General features: G+C 43.7%; 1 protein-coding gene across 1 annotated transcript in view; it reads left to right on the top strand.

Annotated features, from left to right (window-relative positions):
- The first annotated feature begins 7,863 nt into the window (after window positions 1-7,863).
- ZNRF2 (zinc and ring finger 2) overlaps window positions 7,864-17,509 on the top strand; it is a 56,456-nt gene continuing 46,810 nt past the window's right edge. Inside the window, exon 1 of the mRNA XM_085226440.1 lies at window positions 7,864-8,876. Coding sequence (XP_085082566.1) covers window positions 8,441-8,876 — 436 coding nt within the window. The 5' untranslated portion in view covers window positions 7,864-8,440. The remainder of the gene's footprint in view (window positions 8,877-17,509) is intronic.

Below are 17,509 nucleotides of genomic sequence, written 5' to 3'. Positions count from 1 at the left end.
CCTGCTCATCCCAATCTGTCCAGTCCAGATGCACAAGTCTGAAATGTTTTTAAGATCTGCATATGGTTGTTGATTACAAGAAATGGGGAAAAAATATAGCCTAGATGTTGCGATATGTTTCCTTCTTTGTGATTCTATTTGTGCTCAAGACAAATACAAGAATTGCAAAAATTAAAAGAAGAAAATGCATCTTAATACTTGGGCTGTCTGACTCTGGGGGTGGGAAGGGTACTGCTGGCAGACGAAGGCCATACCTCCTCCTGAGGCTTGCACTCACAAAGCAGCCAGGGCTAAACCCTCCCATTTGTTGCTTGCTGTGCTGTGAAAGAGGAGGAGGTGAGAGGTATCTCAGGTAGCACCAAGTGTCAACAGATACAGCTTGCCAATGTGCTGCAGAGCCCAGCGCACAGCTTCTAGAGGATCTCATCAGGAGTGCCTGCAGGTCAGGACCCGCTTTGTCTTCACGCAGAGAAACAAGAAGTGCCCTGTTCTTGGGAAGCCACTTGATGAACAACAGGATTCCCTCTGTGGAGCACACGTCTGCCAGCCGCTGCTGAACCTTATTGCTGCAGCTTGCCAGGAGCACGCTGGCATTTGGGCTGCAGTGTCCCAGCGAGGCTGGCAGAGCTCACACATCCCCCTGGGACCTGAGCCAAAGCTTGGGATTCAATGGGTAAAAAAGCCCATTGATCTCAGAGCTTTGGGATCTGTCCTTTTCCTCTTCTCCTTTGAGGATTTATCCATCGGTTACATGCATATATCACTTCTGAAGCATACGGAGCACTTGGTTTTAATCTCACATTTCCCTGGTGACGGGAAGGGAAGTGTACTGGCAGCTGGCACTGAAAAATACTCATTATTCTGTACACTACTATTGCTTTTTACTACCCCAAGAAAGATAAAAATTACAATAAAAATTCACAGATTTTTTTTTTAAATCAGTCTTTGCCAGCCCTTAAAGGCATAATAAAATATTACAACATGCAATTTTTATGTGTGTATGGAAAAATGATGAGAAAGTATCAAAAAGGGAAGTGAAAGAACATTAACAACTAAAAGCTACTGTTAAGTGAATGATCCTTTTTAGAAAAAGCTCAGAAGGAGAGACTCTGATTTAGCAGGGGGCTGGATTCTCTTCTTGAATTGGAAGGTAAGAACATTTCAGATTTTCATTCCACTCCAACACCTTTTTGCTTCTTTGTTTCCACACTGGCTAGTGCAATTTTTTCAGCACTAGATGTCAGTGTGGACATACGATACCAGCCTGCTTTGCATTTTTCCATTCACAAGAGAGGAAGTAACAACATTCAGAGTGAAACTAAGCCTCCTCAGCCTCATGATGTGCTTCCTACAAAACAGGTCTCTTCTTTCCCATCTGACCTCCACAAGGAAGGCATACAATCTCATACTGTCCTTGTTTTGGTTTTGTGTGGCTGTAAAAAGGTCCTCTTCATTTTGTGATCACATCACATCTGGGTTAAAGAAGATTCCATGACTCCGGAGGAAAAGCTTTGTTTAGGAAGGAACAGGGACAAATAAAATGTTCTGAATGATCCTGATAAATTGTGACCTTCCTAAGGAGGAGATATCCAGGTGCTCTACACGGGTAGCTAACCCTATAACTATCAGTACTCATCCCAAAGAGAACCTACTGTGAGGCTGTCTGTGCGTTCCCATCACCTAGAAGAACGTTTTATCATCTAGAAATGGCTTGCTACATCAGACTGTTACAAGAACTTTAATTTGTTACAGCTCTAACTTGATCTTCGCATTTTCTGAATAGTGAACTGAAACCAGCTAAGAGCAGAGAAGCCTACCAGGAAGTTTGTGCTGGGCTTCCAAAGCGGTAAAAGGACGCTTTTACTTTCTATTATTGTTTATAGAACATTTTGTTTCTTCAAAAATTGTTAAATTTGGACTCTTGAATCCGAATCATGAATGCCCCCATGCTTTTACTGGAGGTCTCCCTCACTCTGTAAGCAGCAATTGAAGACAAGGACACCACTTCTCCTGCTTCTGGGAAAGTACACATCAGCAACAGAGAGGAAGAAGTGGCTTCACAATTCCCTTCGTTCATCTCTTACTTTCATAGGTTCTGTCTTCTGCCAAGTGGATCAGAGCCAGCACAACAGATGGAGTCTTTTACACCACCCTCGTGCCTGCTTTACACTAGGCATAGTGCGGAGCAGCCCAGGCAGAAATGCTTCTGGCAGAGCATGGGAAGTGGAGCCCTCTGACATTCCTCCTGACTCAGTACAGTTCCAGCCCTGATCTAGGTCTTTTGCTGTCTTCCTTATGCACTCCTTAATAAAGCATTACCCCGATACATATACTAGTAAACCTTGCTTTTAATACACCTCGAGGTCTTTACTGTCCCCGTGACTTCAGTGCAAGGAGTCACCAAAATGCATGCATGACTGCCCAAGCAGCTGGGCTCAAAAGCCCTTTGAGGAGCTACCTGGTATGTTCTTGTTTCTCATTATTAGGCTTATCAGCGGCATGTTGTAAGTAGAAGGCTACGAAAGATTAAAAGAACAATACTTCTCTGATTTAAAACTATCAATTGAAAATACTACCACATACTGTGCAAAAATGAGGAAAAAAGATTTTTTTCTCCTGGATTCTGAAAAATTAAGGTAATATTTGGCAGATAATACAGAACCTGAAAGAATACAAATGGTACTTGGCAAATCTGATGTCACATGGCTCTACTGCCTGCTCTCATTGCTACATATTTTGTTTTGTTATTGTTTCTGTAATTTCCATTTACTCACTTCTGTCTGTAGATTTCTAGCATTCAAGCAATTAGCACTGCCAATGAAAAATGTATCCTGTAAAAAAGCTTGTCTGCAATCAGCTTCTGAAGACTGATTTACCTGTGTAATATCCACAATGTCAGGACTCAAAGTGCTTTCTCTATTAGCTATCATGAATTGTTCAGACAGAGCTTTCTGTAAAGCCAAATGCCTCTCTAGGTGCAGAAGGGATTCATGGTCTGGCACTCTGAACTGCAAGACAAGGCAATGTGATTCAGGAATATACTCTGAAAGACTCCCGTTATTTTCCTCTGCAGAAATAAAGAGGGCTGAAGCCATCAACAGTCCTCCCCTGACTCCCAAATCCACATTCAGCTGGCATTTCTGGGCACTGATATACGATAGCTGAAAACAAGAGAGAGTAAACATACTTCCCATCTGTTAGTTTGTCCTCCATCCCCTCTTCTTAGAAATCACAGAAACAGAAGAATCAGCTGGATGGAACCTTTACAGGTCAACTTATCCACCCCCACATTCCCATACCCACAGATCTGTGTATTAACACCCAAATAAACATAGATTGATGTCAATTCATTTATGAATCAGTGTAAGTGCCTTTATTGTAGGTACAGGCACTGTCTAAATCACAATTTGTCTTCAGTTATTTGTTGAGCACACAACAAAATGATCTGCACTGCAGCTTCTGAAGAAAGATAGCACAAGGGGGTGTAGGTGCACAAAAGGTTTGGAAGCATATGCTTTGGGTTACATGCAAAGCTGATATCAAAACCCACCAAACTAACAAGGAGAACTAATGCAGTTTATTACAGAACCAGTAACTAGCCTGATGATGCACTCAAATGGTGTTCAAATGGAATAATCTGAGTCTGTTTAGCCTGGAGAGAACTGCAGGGTGACCTCATTGCAGCCTTCCAGTACCTAAAGGGAGCCTACAAACGGGAGGGGAATAAAATCTTTACAGGGGTAGATAATGGCAGGGCAAGGGGAAATGGTTTTAAGTTGAGGGAGGGAATATTTAGGTTGGACATCAGGGGGAATTTCTTTAAGAGAGTGGTGAGGTGCTGGAACAGGCTGCCCAGAGAGGCTGTGGATGCCCCGTGTCCCTGGAGGTGTTCAAGGCCAGGTCAGATGGGGTCCTGGGCAGCCTGGTCTAGTATTAAATGGGGAGGTTGGTGGCCCTGCATGTGGCAGGGAGGTTAGAGATTCATGATCTTTGAGGTCCTTTCCAACCCAAACCATTCTGTGATTCTATGATTCTACGAAATGGCAAGTTCTTATGAATGGCATCTGATACTAGGTATAGTTACTATGGTACACAGTGGCTACAATAATACAACCCTGTAAAATGGCCTAGAAATTATTATGGAGAATACATTTTCTAATAAAATTATTAGACTGAAGTGTATCTTATCGTGCTACTTCAGAGCACATAGTAATGGAATGCACAGCACAAATTGCCATTTCTTCAAGTAAATTATTTCCACATCTTCTTCTTGTGTAAATGGTCAATTGGTCAAGTCAAAGTCAACTTATTTTTAAGACTAAGTAAGTTATCTTTCCTGCGAACATTAGCTTTCTGTATGGGTAACTTGTGTGTACAAAATGCAGCATATTGTTTACAGCGTGATAAAAACTTCAGAAAAGCATAAACTTCAAACACAAGGCAGGTTTTAAACAGAATCTTCCTAAAACAAGGACAAACTTCCCCACAGTAAAAACATAAGTAACCATGCATTTCCAGAATAACTTTAGGACCCAAACCTTAGAAGACTTTCAGAGCTGCTGAGCTTTTTTAATCCGTGAAGACTCATCACAGCATAGAGCAGGACTGTTTTTACTGTGTTGGTATAAGTAGATGCATAGATTTTCACAGGAGTAAAGTCAACATGAGCAAAGTGTTATTCAATGCAAGTAAAAATCTAAGATATTGGATAACAAGGTCTTCTACATCTCTCAGCATACCAGCTGGTAATACACTGCTATCAAAATGCTTCACAAAAAGATGCCTGCCATAGGTTTATGTGTAATTCATGGTCATGTGGACAGGGTAAATGAGACCTGTTTCATTTAGCATACAGATGTGAACATATCTGAGGAGAGTGTGGTCTGCCAGATGGCTAAAACTACCTGCAGATGCAAGGCTTGTGTGCTTCACACAAGTCTTAATTTAGAGGGATAAAACACTTCTGTTTTGCTTCCTCTATGACCAACCAAACACTTCACAAGCTTCTGTTTTCAGTATCTGTGGGGAGCTGCTGTGTGGTTGAGTTTATTTTAAAGACCTGAAATATACAACAACGTAAAAACATCACTGTTCTTTTCTAACCACAGTGTGCAACCCTAGTTTGGTATCTGATCAGAAAATTCCCACACCCAACTAGAAGCCTACCTTAGCTATTGGAAAATTAACTGTGTGCTATGAGTTTATACAGTGTTTTTATAACTCTTGTTTAGAGTTATGAGTACGTGGTCAATTCTGAAGAGAATTTTAATCTCTAGCTGGCCACTTTAGTCCAGAGTCAGATGCTGTTGCCAGAAATGAAATCTTGCTTGAGACCATACCGTAATAACAGAATCATAGAATCATAAAGTTTGGAAAAGACCACTAAGACCACCTAGTCCAAATGCTGACCCATCCCCTTCATGCCTACTAACCCATGTCCCTCAGTGCCACATCTCCACATATCTTAATCTCACTGTAAAAGATACTGAAGAGAGTAGGAGGGCAGGAGGAGGATAATTCATCAGTATAGCTCACTGATCAAAATTAAGACCCCTGTTCCAAATATTTACCAGCACACATTTTCCAAGATGTTCAATAGTATGTATTTTTAGCTAGTTTTGGTGAAAAAACAAGCTTTTTGCTTTCACTTGCTGATAGACAAGGTAGTGTGACTACAGCTAAAATGGAGGCACACAGTTAATAACAAAGCATAGCAAGTGCACGTGTGCCTGTCTAAATCAGTTTTTTTCCACTATCCTGGAACAAGAAGGTTAGTTTCTACTTCATGTTTATTTAATTACGAATCAGATTCCTTAGATATGTTTCTACAAGAATAATAACAGCATTCATCCATAGGCCTACAGAAGTTAATTTTTATATAACTGTGTATTTTCCACTGAGTCCTTGAAATCTGTGGAAATTTGGTCAGCAGCAACACGTTCTACTTTCTTTCTACACCGTCTCTTCTTGCCAATGATTATTTTCTGCACTGGGTAGGAAATTGAAATTTTTATGCAAACTACTTCTGCAGCATATTAATAAACAAATGGGTGGAAACTAGAACCAGGTACTTGCCTCTACTAGACTTAATGCTTGTAGTAATTCGTTAGAAGAAATGTTAGCTTGAAAACCTAACTTTACTATTGGATATACAGAGCAAATTTCTGTATGTATAGAAAATTCTATTCAACCATTAATAAGAGCGAGCAGAAAAGATGGAGGAGAGAAAGCTGACTCAGAAGCATGTCACACTGCTCTTCTGAAGATGTAGGTGTTCTCTGATGTATGCGTCCTGTTTAGATTCACACTTGATAGTGAGATCTGCAAACATTATATGCAGACACGCCAAGTGCAAAGCAAAAACAGAAGCCAAAGGAAAATAACATCTCACTGGGACTGTCCATACTTTCTGAGGACGCAGGGGCTGTCCTGCTACTGTCTGCAGCTGAACCCTTTTCTGTGAGATACTCTATGCTGCTAGAGTTAATTTTCTGACTGTACCATTGAATAAGTCTTCACATGTCTTCAGACCTTTTTTCCCCATAGGGTTTACTATTTAATTTTAAATTGAATAAAAGGCTATTTATAACCAAATTGGATCCATTTAATACCTGCTCAACTCTTAGGATCACCATGAGGAAAATACAAATGGTAGCATGGTACTTGTAGCAATGCAGTACTTTCAAAATGCTGTTTATTCTAACAGCCAGCCAACTCCACTGCTACTCACTGGTGGAGATGCTAAGAACGCACTAACAGCTCCTAGCACAGTGGCCTCTAATAGGGTGAAACAGGCAACGAACGTTCTGCAAGCAGCAGAAATTATGAGTCATGTCTGCAACATCCTTTGTCCATGTGAATTCTTGGAATCAAGCAAAAGAGGAATTCCTATGGCAGCTTTTCCTTCTGTGGGAACATTAAGAGGATCTCTGCCTTCTACTATTGAAATCTCTGAGGTTTTGCCTCCTCCACCATTCAAGCAGCTAGGTCTTCTTGCACACCAAACTGTGGGCTGCACTGTGTCAGAAAGCATCTGTAACAGTGAAGGGGAAAGGTCTGTTCACCTCTGAAAATGGGTATTCTCGGGCACACTGAAGCAATACTCTGTATGCAAATTCAAGTATTGATCTGTTTTGCTGTATTAATCGTAAAATTGTCTGAGGACTGTGCCACAGGCAGGAGTGCAGCTGGAGCCCAGCCCTGAGATGGCACACAGCACTGCCTGACGGCCACATGCCATGCGTGACAGCAGGCGGGAATTCATGGAACGAGCCGTCACCTTGTGTGGCTGACTGTAGGAATCACATATGCGTACATTCAGAGAGTAAGACATTCAACATCGTGTACCGTTAAAGAACTAAGTATTTCTGCCCTTGACTTGTTTCACTTTGAGCAAACCGAGCCTGTTAGCCACACGGGTACAATTCACAGAACCGGAATTTGCGGGCAGTCTTTATTCGTGTACAGCATTCAGCAACCGGGCCGAATCGAGCGAGGACAGCCTTTATCTGTCCCGGTCCTGAGTCGGCCTCAGGGCTGCACCACCCGGGCACATGCACCACCCGGGCACATCGCCGCTCCGAGAGGCCACCGACCTCCGGGAGCCGCGTCAGGACAACCCACCCCACGCACGCCGAGGAACGACACCGACACACTTGGCGGCCGCACATTTTATTACAACCACCACGGCGAAGCACGGCACGTCGCGGGTCACTCAGAGAGCCGCAGCTCGCCTCGGCGCGGCCCTCGCTCCCGCCTCCCCGCGGGCATCACCGCCAACGGCCGCCCCTAACGGCCGTCGCACCGACAGGGGCTTTAACCCCTTCTCCTCCCCGGCGGCCGCGGGGAGGTCGCGCTCAAGGAGCGGCTTCCGCTCCGACCGAGGTCTCGCCTCAGCCCCGCGAGGGGACTCCGCGCAGACGAGCCCCACGGCAGGCCTCGCCCCCAGTGCCGCTTCGCACCTCGCGTGAGGAGAGGGGCGGGCCGCTCCGCTCCGGGGGCCAACACCCCGCCGCGCAGGGGGAAGGAAGGCGCAGCGCGGCGCGGCACCCGCCGCCCGCTCCCCGCGCGGGGCCGCCCCCAGTATGGCGACAGCGTAGAGGAGCGGCTGCGCCGCCGTGCCCGCCCCTTCCCGCCTCCCTCGGCACAGCGCGGCGCGCCGCGGGCGAGCAAGCGGCTTCGGCGGGGCGGCTGCCGCCGGTGCCCCACAGAGCGCGGCGCGGCGGGATGGCGGCGGCGGGGCCGAGCGGCGGCGCGGCGGCAGGCAGCAGCGTGCCGAGCGGCTCACGGCGGCGCCCCGCACCCGCCGGTAGCGGCCGCGCCGGGACCGCCAGCTGAGCCGGATCGCGGCGGGCGGCTCTCCCCTCTCGGCACCGACGCACCGAACGACGCGTTCCCGTGCCCGTGCCCGGCGCCTTCCCCTCAGAAGGGCAGCAGGACCATGGGCGCGAAACAGAGCAGCCCCACCGCCGCCAACGGCCGCACCCGGGCGTACTCGGGCGGGGATTTACCTTCCTCCAGTGGCGGCGGCGGCGGTGCTAACGGGACCGGCGGGCGAGCGGCGGGCGGGCGCTACCCGCACCTGGCGGCGGCGCCACACGGCGCTCCCAGCGGATCGGCGGCGGCGGCGGGCGGAGCGGCGGGCTCTGCGCCCCGCAGCAGGTCCATGGGAGGTGCCGGCGCCGCGGCGGCCCGCTCCGCGCAGTCCGCTTTCAACATCCCCCACAGCAGCGGCCCCTACGGCTCGCAGGACTCGGTGAGCAGCACCCCGGAGGAGGGCGGCCGGGAGCGGCCCGCGGGGGGCGGTGGATCGGCCGGCGGGCCCCGGCTGGTGATCGGCTCGCTGCCCGCGCACCTCTCGCCGCACCTGTTCGGAGGTAAGGGCGGCCCGGCGGGCGGGAGGCGCGGGGAAAGAGGTTGGGGGGGGGCTTGGGGGCGGCCTCTCCGTACCCATCGAGGCCGGAGCCCGCACGGGTCGCTGGGGGACCGCTGCCTCCCCGTGTTTGTGAAGAGTTTTTGGGAAGTGGGGGCTGAAAACTGAAAGCAAAGCCGAGGCGGCGCGGCCGGCACGGTTAGGAGGAAGCGGAGCCTCCCGTCCGCCGACTTTAGACTTTAATAGCCGTAATCAGTGCCTGTGTAAATACTCCTGCCTACTACTTACATAATTAGAATTTAATTGGATCATGTGTCTCGGCCGTTTATTCTAAAATCGGACCAAACCCCTCTTTAGATGCTGATCGCTACTTGGCCGACGCTCGTGCCTTCGAAGCTCTCGGGTTGTGAGTTATGCGAGTTAAGAAAAAGAGAAGCGAAATAAAGTGGTTATTTCCCCTAAGAGAGGGGCACGGAAGGTAGCTGTCGGCGTTTCCCTGCGCAGGCAGTCCTGGGGACGGCCACGTGCGTGGGGCAGCAGAGGGGCAGGAGGCGAACCGACAGCCCGGGCTCACGGAGGAGCAGAGGCCCTTTGAGAAGTGCGTTAGACCTGAAGCGAGTGGGTGCAGCTTTTTGTCTTAACAGTTCTATTTATTTAGCTGGTGTAGGGTTTGCTTTTACTGCCTGGATTCTCTCCTTTAGTAAAGAGCTTGCACGGAAGCTGCCGACTGCTCTCAGCACTGCTCATTCTAAAGGTCGCTGTTTGTGCTGGTCACACATTCAGGTGCAAGGTGACCTTTTCCGGTGGATTCATTCTTTTCATAATACCAATATGTATCATAGAATATGTGCTTTAAAAGCAGTTTGAATACCGACCGGCTTCCCCAACAGCTTTATTCTGGGGAGGACAGGACTAACATCAAATTACCACGTTTCTGTATTGCGATTAATGGACTCGTGCATGGCATTTGAAGCAGACTGGGTTCTCTTCTTTCCTCTGATGCGACCTGTTGGCAATCAGAGCCTGGCGGGGCGTGCAGAGCTCTGTCACATGCCCACAGCTGCACTGACCTGGGGGCACCAGAGCTGTCACTGCCTGCAGCCAAAGCCATCTCCTCCCTGCGCAGTGCTGGGATGCAACAGAGAGCTGCCAAGCCCTGTCATGTTAAAGGAGTATTTGCCCTGAAGAAAACTACTGCTGTCATAGCACCGAGCTACTGAATAGTAGCGCTTTGTAGCAGGGGTACTTGCTGTAGCATCAGGATGGCTTGCTAAAGGTAGGTGCTTCTTTTAGTGTTTCTTTTACTGAGGAAAACATGCCCTATAATGAGTGTTGTGAGGTTCGTGCTAAGCACAAGGGAATCGTTAAAGCATATAGCTTTAATGTTGTTCAGAAGAAAAACTTTTTTTATTCTTTTCCCTGCCTGATCATTATCTGACAGCCTGTCTTGCTTCAAGGAAGCTCTGAATTAAATGTAAGTGCAGTAATGAGGAGCAATAATCTACCTAGGAAATTGGTCATATACAAGAAGCTCTCTTCAAAACAACTCTGAACTTGATTATGGTTTTTTTTACGGCAGGTCATAATGTATTAATTACTGTACTACAGCTTGTCTTGTCTTTTACAAGTCTCTGAAACTATTAAAGGGGATGTAAGCTGAGATGAAGCAGAGCTTATTGCTTCTACTGGTGCAGAAGAAGCACCAGCAGAGGTGCATTCTCTTCATCTCCTCACTAATGAACAAGGAATGCCGTTTGTTGGGATTTTAGTAGCAAGCGTTAAAATAGACTCTCCTTAGGGATCATGAGATGATCATAAATCATTTTGCTTTTTCTGTTCTAAAAATCTTAGTATTTCTTATCAGGATGAGTAACTGTTTAACTGGAATACTGCAGTGCTTGTGAAAAAGACCTCATTTGAAACACTCCTTTTTTACAATTTAAATATTCTGTGATATCAGTGACACAACCAGATGATGCTGAATGTAGGCATCCCAGGTTAGTTGCATGCTTTGTTTTTTCTCTATTTCTCATACCAATTAGGTGCTTGGAATGCATATCCCCACTGAAGATCATAACTTGGTATTCTCAGCATAGTGAAAAATAACTTGGAGTGTTTTTGACCTGACAGTAACTAGCTCAAGCTTGTCTAGGTGTGGTATCTGGCATTCAACTTGTGTATTAAATGCAACCGTAAAGTACCCTCCCTTGTTTTGTAACTTGCAAGCAGAATTGTTTCTTTTTGTCTTGAAAACACCAAAATTAAATTTGGAGAATTAGCACAATGATTCTATTCAAATAAAATAATAATAATAATAAATTTAACTGAAGTTTTGTCTATTTATAGTTTTAAGGATACTGCTTGGCTTCACTGATCAGTGATGTGTGGGTGGGTGTTGTACTTTTTGATTACTGCAATTAATTTACCATTAGGGAATTACACTGTATTGCCATTTTCACTGAGCAGCTTTATATACAGAAGAGAAATATATACATATTAATTCTCTAATATAATGCATTTAAATCCATACTGTGCTTATTAATGTTATTAACATACTGGAATATAGAAAGCATTGTATTTTCATATGTTAATGTATTGGAGAATATGATGATATAGTTGCTCTGTTCCTTTGACTAGAACTGCAGTAACAGCAGCTTGCCTAGCTCTGAAGATCTAGTGGTCCTGTCTGACCTCAGGCTTTTGTACCTCATGGTCAGAATGGAATGGAGTAAATACTGCTGTGCACCCTTGTGTCTTAGCTCATTAACATTCACAGATAAACTGAGGCCCTGGTCTCACAAAATAAAAGAACCCCAAGCCGTGTTTAAGTTTGTGCTACAGGCACTCTTGGAGTAGTCTTAGAGCGCTAAGCAGAATGAGACCCAAATTCCATGAGATCTTAAGGCACTCCCAGATGTAGAGGACAAACTACATGTTATGTTCAAGCACTTTCTTGCAACACAATGCCAAGTTCCAATTTCCTTTAAGGTGATAACACTGCTATCAGGAGTTTGAACCAGTAGTTTCCCGTCTTGTTCCTCAGTGAGCGGGACTTCCCTTCTCGGCCCCAAAGTAAATATTCTTACCTTTCTTAAAAACAACATGCTAAGGAGTTGATCTTGAGATCCACAAGTAATTTCATTTTTTCCCCTGTTTTTAGGCAGTGAGAGTTTCTGCACAGACTGTCAGTTATTGCTATAGCTCTAACCTGTTTTTGTCAGTAATGCTTGTCACAATCAGTTCAAACTGGAGCCTCTTTCAGAATTTTCTTTGTTTTGGGTAACTGCTGACGTGTTACTTTCATGATTTGAAATATTGATAGCTCCTTACATCCCTCTTTTTGTGATCTTTTTCTGGGTGGTCACAGCAGGGAGAATTGTTGGTGAAAACACCTGTTAGTAATACACATCGTGCTCAGAATTGAATTGCTTCTTGAGAATGTTGCAAGAAGACTAGATTAAAAGTTTTAACATACATCTTTGTCTTAAAAGCGTCTTAAGAAAAACTATATAAAAATGCAACTGTAGATTGCAAAAATGTTGCTTATTTTATTTTTTTTTTTTTTCCCATTTCCACATCAGTTCTTCATTAAAGTTCATTGAGAAGAGAACTTAGAAGTATTACTTGAAATCTCAGACAGTGTCTCACACTTTCATGTGATGTATGGGTAGAAAGATGTTAAATGCATAATATTAGTGGGTAGAACTGTTGACGTCTTTCAGGTCTGCTTCAAGACTTGGAGTTGTAATTTGACATTAGGTTGCTTCTCTGTGTTATTAGGAAAAAGAAAATTGTAATGTTCTTCTTTAGCCAAATAATGATCAGGCTTTTTCATGAAGTACACCTTATAGTGCAGGACTTACTGCCAGCCACTGACTGGATGTAATGCTTTCTGGGTAGAACCTTTCATGTGTTTTGTAGTAGCATTTGTTTGCAGTGGTAGCTAGTAGAGGTGATGACTGAGTTCTCCAGGTTGTGGAAGAAGGTTCTCTTCATCTTTCTCATGCCTATGTTCAGGAGGCAAGTATCTTCTGGTCCCTCCCTTCCTTGCCCTTCTCTTTCAAAAGTACTGCTGCTTTGTGAAATCATGAGTGTGAAACTCCTAAACGCTTCAGGTTTTAGTGCAGATCCTGTTTGGCAGTGAAGGTTATAGCTATGAGGTCTTTGCCCTCTGACTTGGGAGGAGTGCTGGGAAGCGTGCTTTGCTCTGAGATTTTTGGGATATCCTCTATGATCCGTGTCAGGAGCAGTGAAACTTACTATTGTAGTTTGACCCTGTTTTTTTGATGCTTGAGGAAGGCCAGTTCATCTTCAGTACAACATACACTTCTCTACCTCTAAGCCATTCAGAATGAGGAAAGACTGTAAGGTTTTCGTCTAATAAAAGCTATTGCTTTTCCAAATAAACTCTACCTTATTTTTTTAGGGATATCGTGACACTGCCATATGCTATTGTGAACGTAATAAAAATAAAAATCCTGTGTGCGTTTTGAGATACCTTTGAACAGCAACAGTAAAACTCTTACAAGATGCAGCACGATTAAAACCAAGAGACTGTGTTTGTTTTGGTGATTTGATTAGTTTCTGTTCTCTTGGCTGCAGCAGTGACACAGTCATAACCATGTCTATACACTTTGGGAGAGGTAATAGTCATGAGAGGCTGTCTTTATTGTGCTTCTTGTAGAGGAAGGCTAAAGTGGAGTGTATCTATATACGTATGTACACCTTTATGGAAACCACAGATAGGGAGGTAGATGTGTGCCTTATTCTTTCTTTGGTTTTACATATGAATTCACTTCAGAGTGAAAGAGAAGAGTCACTTCAGCAGTTGCTGGGAGGTTTTGGAAATGTATTAGCATCCTATTAAGTAAAATACAGGTTAAAAAAAAAAAATCCAGTATGCTAGGAAAGCAGTTCAAGGATAAATTTGTTGATAAGGAGCTCCTGAAGAACTCTGCTGACAGATGAGTTTGAGGAATCTGATCACCTTTCAAGGTCACACTGTCCTGCGTTTAGTGGGCTCTTCTGTTATTCATGTCTACATATAGTGGCAACACAGAGCTCCTGACAGTCAGCAGAGACATAAACTCTCCTGAGGACCAGTTTGAAGACAAGAAAGAAGCAAAAAATCTACAGCTACCACCCGCCTTCCTTAGCTCAGAGTGGTTTTAGCCTCAAATGTTATGTGTTTGGACAAATGAGTAAGAGAACTAAGGAGCACTGCCTGGGTCTGGTTAGTAGTGCTGGTGAACCTCCTGGGTCGTGTTTTAGTTTCCTTCAGATGGGGAGAGAGCCAGATCTCTGTGATGATGGATTTGGGGTGCCTGGACTAAAGGCTGAGGCAAGTGATAGAGTAGCTTTGAAGGGCTGCTTTTCTTTTCTTCCTCCTGCCTGGTAAACAAAAGAGGCTAGAAGAAACCGAAATAGTAAGAATGGCTGTACTGCATTTAGAAGAAAAACTTAAATAGTTAATGATCTGAATAAAAGGAAACTGCTTAATTATAATGCCGTATACAAACATTTCTTCTGGCTGTCAGGGTGGTGATAACATCTGACAGCCTTTAGAGTGCCAGTTCAAACAGGGCCTTCCTCTTTAATTTCTTCCGAGTACCTCATCCAACTCTGGTATCCTGACAGTGTGTCTTTCTGTGTGTTCTTGTGTAATTGCAGACTACACTCCAACAGCCTTCCATGTCATTTCTTTGTCTTGTAAAGAAAGCCTTTTGTCACTGCTAAAAATTCAGAACTATTTTTATAACACATTGCCTACCCATCTGCTTGGGTAAGTTCTCTCCTGTTCTTGGCAGCTGTTCATGGAAAAGTTCATCACGTAGATGTTCTTGATTTGCTGTCTTATCCTTGCATGAAACTTTTAGGAATAATGTTAGGAAGATTTTTGGGGTAGGTTTTCTGTGCTACTTGCAGATACATGAACCAAAATTTTGTATTATTTTCAAGATTCTTCTGAAATGTCTTCTGCTCATTAATGCTTTAATTTGTTTCAGGAGAGACCCAAGCTCATTTCTACATTGTCTGTTCATTTACTGTGGTAATGGAACATGTTGTTCTTGCATGTTCTTAACCTTTGAAAAGGAGAAGTGAGAAACACTTAATTTCTTTGAATTTTTGTTTTGAAATATTTTAAAAAATGTGTGCCTGATAAATCAGAAGAAAATTATTATTGTTAAAAATAATAATAAAAAACAAAATAAAACAAAAACCTGAATAAGACCAAAACAGCGTTTCATAAGCATACAGGAAATTATTGTCTGCTCTCTGCTTAGATATCTCCTAAACAAACACCTCTGTTTCCAAGGCTGCCTTTCCCTTGTAAATGATCATTGTGACTTTCATAAGGATGTCTTGGTGAGTGTCCAGAGCTCACTGGTGCCTGTTATTTGATAGGCTTCAAATTCCTGACACCTGCAAAAACGGGAGGGTAAGCTGTAGTAGGAATGAAGATTGCTCTTGCTTTTGCTCAGCAGCATGTGCTGCTTCTGCTCTGTGTGTTTAAATTGCACTGTATTGACCTGGGGAGATCAGGAAGCACATAGAAAAATCTTGTAGGGCTTGGGATTACCCAGAGAGGTTGTGGATGCTCCCACCTTGGAGGCATTGAAGGCCAGGCTGGATGGGGCTTTGAGCAACCTGGTCTAGAGGGAGGTGTCCCTGCCTATAGCAGGGGGTTGGAACTAGGTGATCTTAAAGGTCCCATCCAACCCAAACCATTCTATGGTTCTGTGTTTGACTGGTTGCCAGATAGAATGCAAATTTGTGTGATTCTACTGTAACTCGCAGACTTCTCCAGGAATTGACCTACCTGGCTTATTTTCTTCATCCTTGTTTGCTCTGTCTAAAAATCAGACCACCCCAGACTGTGAATAGTCCCCAAAGAGTGGGTGTGCTGCATACCATTGTGGATATTTTTAGTAGATTCTGTTTGCTGACTGACTTAGTGCACTATAAATACAGCGTTCTCATCTGGCATGCACTTTGCATGTCTTCTAGTAACTTACAAGAAATTAATCTAAGAATAATGTCAAGAAAAAATGAGCAGTTACAATTTGTTTGGCTTTCCATGCCAGGTGTCACTTATATAAAGTAATTATTTAGCTGCAGTTTAACTGCAAATGGTTTTTGAAAATATCAAGACACTTCCTAGTTGGGCTGCTGTAGTTACTGTGTATGTCAGATTGATTTATAGCGTGATTTCATTACTGTTTTAAAAATTGAAGGTGAAATTTCTAGTTATGAGAGGTTAGTTGAGTGACTAGGGTGTTATCAGTGCTAGGTGATTACATGCTTTGTCAGTGCTGGCACATCTCCTGCATAATGGCTATTCTCATTTAGTCTTATATGGACTTTGGTGGTTGTATATGACTTTTTGTCAACCAGCGTCTGTCATGCTAGTGATCAACATTTTAAATGTACTTAATGATTGAACATTTTACTTTCAGGAAAAGTGTTCAAAACAGTTTCAGACTTGTGTCATTTCTTGATGCTAAACAATGTAATATGTTGGAGAAAACTGTTGATTTGTGAAAAGTGGATGAGATCTAAGCTTTATGAAGACTACTTGGGCTGACAGCAATGTGGAGATTGTTTGATCCTGTCCACACAGGTAGGCAAGTTTAAACTGTCAGGAAGCATAAGGTGTCAAAGTGCTCGTCTGTCGGAAGCATTCTAGTTCTTAAATTCTGTGGAGTGTTCATTTTCTTTTAGGGTCTGGCCACCTTTAAGTTTTGATCATGGTAATTGTGACTACTGGGTAATTGTTTTTATAGCTCATTGAATATTTGTGCACTTTTTTTCTACTGAGTGACAGAATAAAATATTTCCTGCAGTTCCTGCTTTCAAGTAGGGCTAGGAAAGTCATGACTCTGAGAATTCTTTCCTACAGATTCTTTTCAACACTTTGGAAAAAAAAAAAAAAAATTCTGAAAACAGTCTTTATCAGTGCTAAGTATAACCTGCCTCATGTTTACTGTAACAGATGTTGCAGTCTTTATCTTCAAAATAGTTATTTATATGTGAGTGTTGCTTGATTTTAATAGTGTTTTAATGATTCTGACCTCCATTTTAGATAATTTTTATCATACTGACAAGAATACTAGCATACAGATTGAGTGCAAAATATGCACTCAACAGTAGAGCTAGAAGTATCCAGAAAGTGTACTAAAGAGGTAGTTTTTTGCATTTTGTATCTACAGATTTTTTTCTTCCAGATCTGCAGTTGTGCCAGTAGTTCATTAGTCAACGAATGAAAATAGCAGGTGTAGCTAATGGGTGTAAGCATGGTATTATGCAAGAGGGTCTGAAAAGCTACATAACTGTTGTGATTTGGTGATGCTTCTTGATTACTAGCTATGTGAGAAACAGAGTGCTGGACTAATCCAGTTCTGCCTTTTAATACTGGTAATTAACTCTGATATAAACTGCTGAGAATGGGAAGTCTGAAGGTATTCTGGTCTGCATGAGATGATATGAACTGGGGGATATTCTCAGTTTCCCTTCATTTATAAAGACCTCAGCTTGCAGGTTAAGGAAGCAGAAGTCAACATAAGGAAGGCTCTCAAGTACTTGCAAGTAGTAAAATCTTTTTACTTGATCTAACATGATATTTGTGAACTGTTTTGA

The sequence above is a fragment of the Meleagris gallopavo genome, chromosome 6 (genome assembly GCF_905368555.1).
Source record: "Meleagris gallopavo chromosome 6, MGAL_WU_HG_1.1, whole genome shotgun sequence".
Classification (NCBI taxonomy): Eukaryota; Metazoa; Chordata; class Aves; order Galliformes; family Phasianidae; genus Meleagris; species Meleagris gallopavo.
This window is presented reverse-complemented; position numbering and strand designations above follow the sequence as displayed.